Source organism: Neltuma alba, unplaced genomic scaffold, assembly GCF_004799145.2.
Source record: "Neltuma alba isolate B1F8T4 unplaced genomic scaffold, ASM479914v2 tig00002902_pilon, whole genome shotgun sequence".
NCBI classification, from domain to species: Eukaryota; Viridiplantae; Streptophyta; class Magnoliopsida; order Fabales; family Fabaceae; genus Neltuma; species Neltuma alba.
In genome coordinates, this window is record NW_021633064.1 from 79,568 (window position 1) to 93,507 (window position 13,940).

At 33.6% G+C, this 13,940-nt stretch overlaps 1 protein-coding gene across 1 annotated transcript; it reads right to left on the reverse strand.

Moving 5' to 3' along the window:
- Window positions 1–3,931: 3,931 nt before the first annotated feature.
- LOC114739741 (uncharacterized) lies at window positions 3,932–4,723 on the reverse strand. Its single transcript, XM_028927820.1, has one exon. It carries the CDS (start codon window positions 4,721–4,723, stop codon window positions 3,932–3,934), a length of 792 nt encoding a protein of 263 aa, XP_028783653.1.
- Between the last annotated feature and the right edge of the window lie 9,217 nt (window positions 4,724–13,940).

Genomic DNA, 13,940 nt, shown 5'->3' on the forward strand with positions numbered 1-13,940 from the left:
AATCATGTCATATAAATGATATAAGTTTGAGAGATTGCGTAAACCAATTAGATTTATAATTTAAAATTTGTCAACACATTTTTTGCCACAGACATATATAAACATATTTAGTCAAGTGTTATTAATTAAAAAAATTAATCAAGATTTTAATATCTGTTTTAATTAAATTACTTGAATTTTTTGCCTAATATGGTAAAAAATTAAAAAATAATTAATTTTCAAAAATAGAAAATAAAATCAAATAAAAAAAATCTTAAATTCTTCAAAAGAATTTTAGTCGATATTAAGGATTTAGTACAATGAAATTAGTGAATAAAATTTATTTAAATATATTTTCAGAATACTCTTAATAGAATTAAGTAGAGATCCGTGTAATTAGGATAAAAAGCAAAGAAGATTAGAGTAATTTATTCATTTATTATTACTCTTCCGGTCCTAAATATAAGACCCATTTCATAGTGTAATTTACACTACAAAAAGGGTCTTATATTTAGGATCAGAGGAGTATATAAGCTTCCCATTATGTTCAAACTTTCCTGATGTACTCTCTCATGAAGATGGAGAGATTCAGACGCTCGCGCAACAAAAAAGGGTACTTTTCTAATTTTTGATATAAGACCTATTTAACTAGTTTGATTAGATTAAGAAAGTTAGGTAAGTTAGTTAATGATAAGAAATGTGACACGTTTTTCCTAAAACAATATAATCATCTTTCTTAATACCCCATCCCCCTCTTCTACTTGATTATGGTTGAGGGAGTATCCATATGGGTAATTTAGAGAAAATTGATAAATATAATAAATGAGTCTTATATTTAGGATCAAAACTAACTCAACAATTAGGTCCTATATTAAGGATCGGAGGAGTATTTATAAAATGTTAGCACACTTCAAATTAAAGATAGACAGCATATATATATTGAGAGGTTTTTATTGAATGAATTTTGTAATACATAGATATATAATTTTAATTTGGGAACAGATATAATGGATAGCATGCTGCTCAAATATTTATATCCGGTCAATAAGAATTTATTTAATTAATTATATATTGCAATAACAAAAAAATATTCACGTGCACACTCTTATTGATATGGGCAAGGTACAAAAATCTGAGCAGGTTAATAAACTGGTTAAGGTAATAAGCTAGTAAAGGCAGCATTTCACGGTTAGCAATTTAGACCGGAAATAATTAAAATAATATAATAAAACTATTCATATCTTAATAAATAATATTTATTATTATACTGTTTTTGATTAACGGTGATTTACAATTTTTTTTTATAAAGGCCTGCGCTTCTTGAAGTATCTCAGGAAAGGCTGAGCATCGACATCAAAGTGTTGAGGGTAAAGATGGATTCCGGTATCCGGCAAGTAACAAAGTCACTTTTTAAGGCCATTCACAACTTTTATAAATATTGATTACATTTACAGTGTTAGATAAAATTTATTAAAATTGGATAATCCTATGGTATTTTTTTAAAAAAAAAATTAAATGATTCTTTGCTTCTTAGTGCCCATAATTTTAGTTGCTAAACTTTAATTTATTTTATTATATAATTTCTTATAAAATTTATTTTTATAATTAATGTGAAAAAATTTGGGGTTTAAACATATATGATCAAGTCAGCCCAAAATTTATTTTTATCCCTCTGTTTTATTTTCGCATATCCTCTCTCACACACACTCCCTCCCTCCCCCTCTCTCTCTCTCTCTTTATTTTTAATTTTATTTATCTCTCATTTAAATAATAGCGCTGCTTTTTCAAATAAAAAAATTCTAAAATAATTATATGAAAATTGAAATTTTAAAATATGACGGATACATAATTTATATTTTACAACCTAACCTCTAAATTCTTTCTCAACATTTTAAAGCTCTCATCTTTTGATGGTTTATTTTATGTTGACATGTGAACATTATTTGACAAAAAAATAAGGGACATGTGAAAATTATAAGCAGACGTTGATAAAGGGTGTCGAACTAAATAAAATATCCAGTCAGGTCTTTTTTTAACTTCAATGGCATACATTTGCTTCTAATAACTTGTGTTTATAAAAGCATTTTTTTGTTTTTGTTCATTTTTAAAAAAAGCAATTCTTCTTGTACCAAAAAAGTGAATTTTTCATTAATATTCACGGATGATAGCTTATGTTTACAAAGGTATTTTATTTTTTTTCTTATTTTTTGATTAAATTACTGAAACAATTATTTTAATAAGCATAAAATTTTAAAATAAAAGATAATCTCTTAACTGCTATTTTTTTTTTCAAAAGGTAATTTTTTTATTTTAAAATAATTAATTAAAAGTTTTAGATCCAAAGCTTAGCGTGCAGACACCCAAACTGGTTCAGGAAAACCAGAGGACACTAGATATTTCCAGATCCACGTCAAGAGGAAAAAGAATCTTCCTAGATGTGGCGTTCAACCCCACTTCCATTGACGTGTCCTGTGGGATCGCGTTCTTTCCAAGCTAATTTCACAGTATATACTGTTACTTGCGGACTCACTTAGCTACTAATCAATCCATTGCTCCGTACAAAGGACTCAAGCATCTGCTTCATGCTCCTTACGATTCCACCTTTCTTGTTCAGTCAACGAGCATCATTATATTCATGGCTCACCAAAACCCCCAGCATCATCTTCGTGATGATGATGATTCCCTGGATCCTCGAGTTGCGAAGGATCTTGACGAAATGCTTCCTGGTTCTGATTCTCAAGTCGTTACCAAGGAGCCTGCAAGAAATGAATGGCCTGAGGACTAATAAATTCATAAAGATATGGCTAAGGTGTTCATTATTTTTCTCTTCTATCATGATAGTATTTTCAAAAAGGAATCAACTTTTGCTTTTACCTATAAGGAAAAATTAATAATTTGTAAGTCTTTATAGTTTCACTTGATTTAAATTAAGTTTATATAGTTTTTTTTTTTTTAATTATGTCCTTGTAGCTGCGCTTGATTTTTCATCAGGTCTTTATAGTTTTTTTTTTCCATACCAGGTTCTTATAATAGTCATATATCTTTTGCTTTATTATTTATTATTAATATTAATTATTCCAAATTAAGAAAATCAAATTCATTTTAATTTTTTAATTTGAATTACTTTTGAATTATTTTTCCATTTTTATTTGTTTATACTGATACTTGTACTACCTTATAATTAATAGTCATCATTTTATTTTATTTTTTTTTATCTTCTAGCTCAAATTTATTCCCGTTAAAATTTTATTATTTTATAAATTGTTTATTTAATTAATAAGCGGACTGTTTTATTTGTAAGCCGCTGTGTGTGATTTGCCGTCATTGAAGCCCTCCAATCTGATTATTGTTACGAAAACCAAAGACGCGACCAAGACCCAAAAGGCACGCGCGAAAAATGATAAACATCACTTTGAAGAGGAAGATTCCGCGAAAGACCCTCACCCCACTGACGAGAAAAACACTCTCACCGCCCCGAAGAATCGAGAGAGGGGGAGAGACAAAAAGGCATTATCAGGTTCTTTACATCTGGAAACTCGTTTCTCCCCGCCTCCGGAGGTAGAAGAGATCCTCTTTACTACCTCGTGTCCAGATAGTTTTTCACATCCAGAGTTCGATTTACGTACAAGATCAATATTTCTTCTTAAAGACTCACATTCGAAACCTAGCATGTTCTTTTACACATAAAACACAAATTCAAAAAGAAACCAATCTGGACTTCAACCTATAATTTAAAGGCTGGAGGATCCAGTAAAAGAAAACAAACCGTGCAAAAGTACAACCAAGTGCCAAGAGGACATAAAGCCAATCGGCAGAGACTTGGATCAATCATCAGTTAACCCAAGTTCGACACACATAATACAAACAAACTCAAGGATTACGAGCAGTATAAAAATACCATTACGTAAATTATATAGATATATATCACATACTGGAACTGTATCCGTTTCCTTCAGCCCAGCCAGTTTTCAGCGACGGCAGTAAACAGTGGAGTTGGATTTCCAAGTAGAAGTGACATTATAACGCTCAAACCTATCTTCACCACTTTGATCAGCCCACGAGTGACAGATGATCTCGACGAGCGTCTTCTTGCCAAGGCCGAAGAACGTTTGGCTGATGTGATCGAGCTTGAGCTTGCAGTCCCATGGGTGGACAAGTTTCTTCCCCTCAGAGACGAAGAAGAAGAGGAACCACCATTGAAAGAGCCACTTTTCCATCCATCCGGAATCAATTTCTTCACACAATAGACATGGTAACAATATTTTTCACAAGAAGACACGTAAGACCACCCTGTGAACGGCCTTTTGCTCTGTACTTTTAAAACCTTCTCCTTACATTTCACACACTTGGAGGGCATCTTGTTATCAAGATTCAGAGTCAGCTTTTCAGAGGGATCAGACATGGTGCTCTTCAGGTTCATGCAACAAGGGTGCAAGACAAGATCGTGTTTGCGATCATGATACACAAACCCTTTAACGGCCCCCCCGCAAGCGACGCAAAACAGGCGTTTCGGTCTGCGGGGAGGTTCCCAGAGAAACTTGAATCTGCTGTTATCCACCAATGGATGGCCTATGGATGGGGACTCAGGGCAAGCCTTGGAACAGTCCTTGTGTAGGACAAAGGGACAACCCCTTTCACATCGGTACCTAGGGCCGCACCCTGGTTCTTTGCATCCACTGCACTCAAATGGGTTTGGTTCGTCTCCTTCCAGCCTCACTGGGTGGTCATGCCGTGGGTGCTTCATTCTCTCTCCGAAATCACTTTCTATTTGATAATAAGCTTCTACGTTGGTACTTCCCGGTTCTTGATCAATGGAAACGGCGGCTTATTATATAGAGGGTATTGCCTTCCTCTCAAACTTTTACGCGGATCGGACGCGTCGCGGAAAAGCAGAGGATACAAGATGGAAAGGGATTTGGATATACATGGGGTGATGGGGGGCGGTGATAGAAATTAAGGGAGGGAAGAATAGTCACAGTAAATTGATCAAGTACAGATGATATCTAATTTTAAAACCAATCTCAATTTTTTTTTTTTTAAATTTTAAAAGTTTTTTAGTTATTATTTTCTCATCAATGTTTCATAACTGATAAATAATACATTGCTTACTCTAGATGCGATATGATATATATCATATAACGTGCGAAAAAAATGCGTGGAACATTAAAAAACACCACAAGACCCGAAAGGCACCCACGAAAAATGACAAACATTACTTATTTACTTCAAAGAGGAAGATTCCGCAAAAGACTCTCACCCCACCGACGAGAAAAACACTCTCACCGCCCTAGTCGTGTACGGTGTATCCACCGAGTGGAGCACAAGTTGAGTCCTAGTGGTTCTTCTTCTTCTTGTTTTTTTTTGGAACAGGAAGGCAAAAGATCAACGGTTGTTCTCTCTATTTCCATCACTTTCAAAATAAACAAAACTTAGATATTTAATTTCATATTTCCATCATACCAAGCCAGTGGATCAAACTGGGATCTTTATGGTTGGGCTTCAAACGCGGCAACCATCCAACCCCAAAGCGATCCATTCAATATCTTCGATTAATAAGTTCTTTAGATATAATAGTTAACAATAGCTTTTTCAAAAAATTTAAAAAATTACACTTTTACAACTTCACTAGCATGATTAAAAGTTAAATTGACAACTCTCACAGCACTCTTAATAAAATTTTCATATAAAAGTTAAAGTTTTTAATACCAGCTCTCTATGCAAGTTGTACAACAAAATTGTCCCATTTATTAAGCAATCAGAACTATGAAAGTTATTAATATCATTACATGACTTGTTATCATTTTTGTCAATGACTTGTTATTAGAGTTGTTAATAATATTATAAGAGTTGTTAATATCGTTACAGGACTTATTACATGACTTGTTAACCGAATTATTGGGTTACTAAAGTTGTAAAAATACCTCTTTTTCGATTTTTCAAATAACCTGTTATTAAATGTCATATCAAACTTATTAACAACATTACACAACTTGTTAACCGTGTTACTAAATTCATAAAAAGTCACTTTTTGAATTTTCTAAAAACTAATTATTAACAATTATACTCAACTTGTTAATAACATTAAATAACTTGTTGGTCGCATTATTGGATTTAAAATAAATCCTCAAAAAAAAAAGTTACCGACCGCCAAAGATTGGAGCTCTAATGCCCAATGACCACAAAGCTCTGGCAAGGATATTTGGGTTGTTTTTTTGCCAAAAACAAAAGAATGATATGATTATTTCAGCAAATTTATATATCCCAATTTAGTCACCTATGTTTAAACTAAAACTGTGCTTATTTGGGTCACCATTTGAAGATTTCATCATTTAACTATCATTTTTTTCATGTCTTGTTCCCTTCTTTTAATTGATAGCAAATGAAACAGAATAATTGTAAAGCTCAATAACATATAAACACATCAAAATAAGATATTGAAAAGTACAAAACACTACCGAGTAAATATACTATCGATCAATTAACTTATCGTGTAAACAAAACTATCCTCATATTTTTCAGTTTTAAATTGTTCAATTAAAAACACTTTGAAGGACTTGAGACGACTAATTTTCACTGTCTCAGCTAGCTGCATGAATTATGGCTTCACAGTTCACACAATTAAAAACAGATTTAAGTCTCTCAGAACGATCACTAATTCAAAACTGCGCTGTGATCTGTATGATCCAGCAGGTGCTGATGCACATATCACAAACAACCTCGAGAGTCGAGAATCATAAATTCAAAGATCAAGTGTCCCGTTAGGGAAACAAGCTGTATTTATCTTTGCACATGGATATCCCATAAAAATGGCCACAATACCCACACTGTACCATCAATAACACTGGTCACTATGCGTTGTTAATCATCATTTTAATATATCCCAGTTATGAAGGATAACCCAGAATGATTTGGATCAAGAAAGCAGAAGTAAGATGCTGGTTCGACCCGGGGATACATATGTAAATAAATAAAATAGCGACAGTCAATTGTCACACCCCAGAAATTTAGAGGTGACCGGTACAGAACATGAGAAAACTCACACTCCTTAAGTCTTAAAACAACTCATCAAACACTTGATATAATTATAGTATGATTTCTAATATTACAATTAATGTAATAGCCTCCACAATGTATCTATCAATTCTAAATCATATATATTTAAAAAGAACAACCATAAGGTTTTACATTAGTTTAGAAATCTTTCAAACAATGCTTCAACTCTTAGTGTATTAAACTCAGTGATAAGAAAGAGGAACAAGGTTAATTACACTATCTGAGGCCAAAAATAATTTATTGGTGAATAACATCCCATTAATAAGGTAAGAGAAACAAATGTTGAAAATATAAATTATGCATATTTAATTCTATGAAATAAATGGTTTACCGTTGCTTCCAATTTCTGAGTAAACCACTAAAATATAAGAGAAAATATATAAAGCAGTTTTGATATCCAAAACTAATTGAGTAACTCATTTATAAAACCAAATCACAAAATAGTGTGAAAACCTCTCTTCAGTTGAGGATTGTAACAGAATGAGCAACAAGCGTGGACACACATTCTATGAGGGCAAGTAACCATCAACCGTAGTCAAAACCACGAATACAAGCCCAGGAACAGTGCCCACGAATGTCAAGCTAGCCCGGTGTTAACCATAGCTCACCAATACAAGTGCAATCGAAGCCACGAATAAGAAGCGCGATCGAAGTCATGAACAACAAGCACAGCCAAAGCCACAAATACAAGCGCGACCTAAGTCATGAATAATAAGGGAGCTTGAGCTTAATCCTAGCACGCTAAGGGCTAACAGTAATGCTGTTAGCAACCAGCATTTTGTAGCCAGCCCTCTCAAAAACATTTCCAAGCATGCATGGGATCAGTTTACCGTTAACAAATGGAAAGGATCTTTTTCTAATGATAAAATCTCAAAAGCAATACCTTATAACGAAAGATCCCGGCATGTAAGTTTTGAAATAACATGTCATAAACTTTTCTTTCACATCAGCGCACTTAGACAAGCAAGGATGAAGGCTGACGCTTTTAGCACACAACAGAGCAAGGAGGCAGACAGAAATTGAAGCAGTCAACAAGAGAGAAACATCAACAATCTGGGCAAGGCAGTAACAGAGGAGAAGAAAAAAATCAATGCTGAACAGGGGAGACAAAATAGTAAACGGAACCTTGAACGGCGGAGGAGTCGACAGCTGTGAACGACGGTGATGACCAAGACAAATGAAGGTGAAGAACTGGAGCTGGACGACATTTGCAGTCCTTTTTAGAGTCTCGCAACTTCCCTCTTCACTGCTCCTCCCTCTCGCTCCAACTGGGATCCCCCCTCCAAAAAAACCTCTGATGCTCCGCTCCTCTCCTCTTCCTCTTATGTTATTTTTTCCAAAAGGTGCAGTGAGAAATTTAGAGAGAGTATAAAAAGTTAAAAACAAAGTAAAACTCTCGTGATGATAAAACTGGGCTTGGACCAGGTACCCCATGATACCCAAAAAGCCTCCAATGCCACCCATTTATTAACTTCTCTTCGTTACCAAATTACCATTAATGGTAAAAGATGTTCATTATGCCCTCATTCACCAGGAAAAAAAAATGTTAATTAACTCATAAATATTATTATTTTTTTCCATTCATTTTTCTTCACTACTGTTTTTTTTCCCCATGGCTATTGCAAGGATATACCAATCTTGGGTTTAAAGTAATGCCGAACATGGATTACAAGGTTCAACAAATTTGAGTTTCCATGCTCGTAAATAAATCTGGTAGCGTATAAGAGTAAAACTAAAAGGAAAAAGACAGAAAAATGCTATCTTAACTTTATAATGACTAGAACATCTGCTAAATTTGCAAAATACCATTTTAGTCACATAAGACCAAATTGGCATTATTATATCAAATGAAAAGACCAAATTGTCCTTTCTTTTAAATATTGTCTTTAAAGTATCACAACCCCACTGTCCGGCCGGTTGCCGGAGCTCCGGCAACGGCAGTCACCGGAGCTTCGGCGACTAACAGACAATTGGTCATCCGAGCTTTGTCAGTCAGAAAATTTTTTTTGGAAATTTTTACAATTTCAGTATAACGGTTAACAACTTTTGTGACGCTATTAACAACTTCAATATAATATTTAACAACAAGTTTTCTGAAAAATTCAACAAGTTCCGGCGGCCAAAAATAAAGTTTTTGCAAATTTTTACAATTTCAGTATAACAGTTAACAACTTTTGTAACGCTATTAACAACTTCAGTATAGCGGTTAACAACAAGTTTTTTGAAAAATTCAACAAGCTCCGGTGTCCAGAAATAATTTTTTTGAAAATTTTTACAACTTCAGTATAACGGTTAACAACTTTTGTAACGTTATTAACAACTCCAGTATAGCGGTTAACAACAGGTTTTTCGGAATATTCAAAAAATAATATTTTTACAACTTCAGTAATACCGTTAATAAACTCAAAAACTCGTTGTTAACTATTATATCAAAGTTGTTAATAGATATACAAAAGTTGTTAACTATTATACTGAAATTGTAAAAATTTTCAAAAAAAAAGTTGTTAAAGTTATAAAAATGCCATTTTTTTCGAATTTTTAAGAAAACCTATTAGTAGATGCTATACTAAAGTTGTTGATACAGTTACAGAACTTGTTAACGACATTATTAAAGTTGTAAAACTGTTACTTTTTGAAATTTTTTGAAAAACTTATTGTTAACTGTTATACTGAAGTTGTTAATAACATTATAAAAATCGTTAACCATTATACTAAAATTATAAAAATTTTCAAAAAAAAATTGTTTCCAGTCGCCGAAGCTCTGGCGACCAATTGTTGAATTTTCCTAAAAACCTGTTGTTAACTGTTATACTGAAGTTGCAAAAATTTTCAAAAAAATTGTTTCCGGCCGTCGGAGCTCTGGCGACCAATTGTTGAATTTCTTCAAAAATCTATTGTTAACCGCTATACTAAAGTTGTTAATAGCATTATAAAAGTTGTTAACTGTTATATTGAAATTGTAAAAATTTTCAAAAAAATGCTGGAGCTCCGGCGACCAATTGCTGAATTTCTCGAAAAACTTGTTGTTAATCGCTATATTGAAATTGTTGATAGCGTTACAAAAATTATTAACCATTATACTAAAGTTGTAAAAATTTTCAAAAAAATTATTTCCGGACACCAGAGCTTGTTGAATTTCCGAGGTTTTGTATTTAATTTTCTTGGATGGGATTGTGTTTCAATTTTTCGAAAATCCTTTTCTCACCAAAAGGAAAAAGACATAAAAATCCTCCAAATGGACCCATACTAATTGTCGGTTTTTATACATCACCTTTGTTTTCGCGCGCGTGCTGTGTCTTCTGACCCTCAGCTGCCCCCTTTTTTCTTTTTGATTTAATTCTCTCCCTCTTTCTAATAAAACTTCGTAAGTTCACTTTATCTTTCTGTCTTATTTTCACATACTCACACCCTCTCCCTCCCTCCGTCTCTTTTTATTTTTAATTTTATTTAATCTCTCATTTAAATAATAGTTCTGCTTTTCCAGAGTTCTAAAATAATTATATAAAAATTTAAATTTTAAAATATGGCGGATACATACTTTGTATTTTACAACCTAACCTTTAAATTCCTTCTCGTCCTTTTAAAATTCCCTTCTTTTTTATGGTTTATTTTATGTTGACATGTGAACATTATTTAACCAAAAAAAGGACATGTGAAAATTATAAGCAGACTTTGATAAAGAGAGTCAGACTAAATAAAATATCCAGTTAGGTCTTTTTTAACTTCAATGACATACATTTGCTTATAATAACTTGTGTTTATAAAAGTATTTTTTTGTTTTTGTTCATTTTTTCAAAAAGTAATTCTTCTTGTACCAAAAAAGTGAATTTTTAAACCCGTTTTGCAGCTTCATTAATATTCACGGATGATAGCTTATGTTTAGAAAGCATTTTATTTTTTCTTATTTTTGATTAAATTGCTGAAACAATTATTTTAATAAACATAAAATTTAAAATAAAGATAATCTCTTAACTATTATTTTTTTCCTAAAAGATTTTTTATTTTAAAATAATTAATTAAAAGTTTTAGATGCAAAGCTTAGGGTGCAGATAGATTTTTCTAGATCCCCATCAAGAGGAAAACATCTTCCTATATCTGGCGTTCAACCCCACTTCCATTGATGTGTCCTGGGGGATCGCGTTCTTTCCAAGCTAATTTCATAGTATATACTCGGTTACTTGCAGACTCACTTACCTACCACTCAATCCATTGCTCCGTACAAAAGACTCAAGCATCTGCTTCATACTCCACCTTTCTTGTTCAGTCAACGAGCATCATTATATTCATGGCTCACCAAAACCCCCGGCACCACCGTGGTGGTGATGATGATTCCCTGGATCCTCTCAAGCTCACAAAAATTTCTGCCATGAAGGATTTACCACATACTTCGTCAGCTCCTTCATCGCCGTTTCAGTTGCTCCGCCAGCCCCTCGCTCGCTTCGCTTCTCTTCCTGGTGGTTCTGAGCAGAACTTTTCTCAGCTTGCGAAAGTTCTTAACGAAATGCTTCCTGTTTCTGATCCTCAAGTTGTTACCAAGGAGCCTGCAAAAGCTTCACTTGGTATGGTTTCTTTTCACATTTCAATTTTTTCGTCTTATCTCCTCATACCTCTTGCTATATATGGTTCTTCGCATGTATAAACAAAATCTAATCCTGGGTTGATTCTAACATAACCAACTTGCCCGAATTTGTATATATTATGCATGATTATTCAAGCATAATATGCTCAAACGGGTGATATTGGTGCCACAGAAACTCACCTCAGAGAGGCATGAGGATTGATGCACTTCCATTTCTCATATCAGTTCTGAGAGCAAAGGCATAAAGTAAAGCCTTTGGTCTTTATGAGGGAACGGGTAAGCATATATTTACAAACTACTACTTCCACTACTATTATTATTTTGAGGTACTGATACTTGGTAATGCTGCAGGTTGCCAGTATTCTTTGAAGCGTATTTATTTCAAAGTGATGAGAGAAAAAGAGATGTATGCCATGCCACAGTCAGGATTCCTCCCTATTTTCTCCTTTCTCGCTCAATTTTTACTTCAAAGGATCTAGAAAACATCAGTGCAAGACACAGCTGTTCTCAGATAAAGCAAGGACTTTGACTGAAAGGCCTGCAAAAGGAGAATATGACAACTCTCAAGTCTCATCAGAACTGATCCTTTCTTTTGTCAGTTTACTATAATATCCTCACCGCTGTTCTGTACCTCTAATTAGTTCTTTATTCTTGGAAGCATTTGCATGTACAGGATCCAAGTTGAAGGATGAAGAGCAAGCTCGTGGAGATGTTAATGCTGCCGTAATCAATTCTAATCACTCCCGTAGTTTGTCCTCAACAAGATCTATCACAAACAGTTCTGGCGATGTTTTTACTATTCCAAATCCTTCTGTTTCTCCCGAAATCTCAGTCCAGCAAACTAATTCTTCGAGGCCTAATGATACTTTCATTAATATGCCTGTGACCCATCCTCCTGCGTCATCACCGCACGAACACAACAAACTGGGGTTCATAGTTTTTCCTGTTGAACTTCTAAATGCTATAATCAGTCTTGCTGTTTCATCAAAGGCAAAAGATAACCAGGTTCTGATTTATGCTGCGGTGGGTTGTTCTACACTGGCATTCTCCATTTCTTCAACTGCTCTTGTGCTGCATAAGAAAAGGCCTCCGATGGCGAAGAAGATGCAAAAGGCTGCGTTTCTGATCGGCACGTTTGGATTCTTGGGAATGATGGGCATGCTTTTGCCTTCAAGCATCAGTTGGTGGTTCACTATCTCAGCCTTCCTTGTTTGCGTGCTGATGTTTGCCGTTGCAAATTTGATTGGGCGAGAGGAACCTGGGTGAACTCGAACGAGTCACTTCGCATGTTACGAGTGCCTATTGTCGTTGCCCTTGTCCATGCACTACCAAAAAACATGTGACGTGCATGTGGGTCTTTCTTGGTTCTTGCCTCAGTGTGGGTTTCGTGGAGAACACTACTTTATAAATAGGGAGAATTATAATGAAGTCCCAAGCAAAGAAGACAATTAAAAAACAAGTTTTAGAGGTTATCATTTCCACTGTATAACTTATTATTATAGACTGTTCAGATTGTTATTGGAACTTTTTGATAATTATCTCTCTTTTATGGGATTTGATTGTAATTCTCTGTTATAAATAATGCAAAGTGACGTGCATATGGACAAAAGTGATGTCTCCATTGTTCCCTTGATCTCTTGTGATGCATCATTCTTTCATCTTTCTTTTTTTTTTTTTTTTTAATTTTTCCCCCCAGAAAATGACTTATAGGACCACTGAAAGGAACGAATGGCCTCGGAGGACTAATAAATTCATAAAGATAAGGTTAACGTGTTTATTATTTTTCTCTTCTATCATGATAGTATTTTAAAAAAGGAAAATTTGTATATTTTTATAGTTTCATCTGATTTTAAATTAAGTTTATATAGTTTCTTTCTTTTTTATTATGTCCTTAATTATAGTTGCATTTGATTTTTGATCAGGTCTTTATAGTTTCTCGTTTTTTCTTACCAAGTCCTTATAATAATCATATCTCTTTTGCTTTATTATTTATTATTAATATTAATTATTCTAAATTAAGAAAATCAAATTCGTTTTAATTTTAATTTCAATTACTTTTGAATTATTTTTCCATTTTTATTTGTTTATGCTAATATTTACGCTACTTTATAATTAATAGTCATTATTTTATTTTTTAAAAACTTACAAATCTTCCAAGAAAGAAGTGAATGAAATGATATTTGCCAAAGAGCCGAATAAATTTCTCTATTTCCCTTCTTGTTAATGAGAATATTACCTTCAAAATTGCAGGGGTTAAAGAGCTGGGACCTTTAGAAGAAAATGTCGCCATAAGAGGTGCAGGCTGAGTTCCAAACACTGTCTTTGCTCT

What these genes read in the sequence shown, in the direction of transcription:
- LOC114739741 (XM_028927820.1), bottom strand. Translation starts at nt 4,723, where the DNA reads ATGAAGCACCCACGGCATGACCACCCAGTGAGGCTGGAAGGAGACGAA.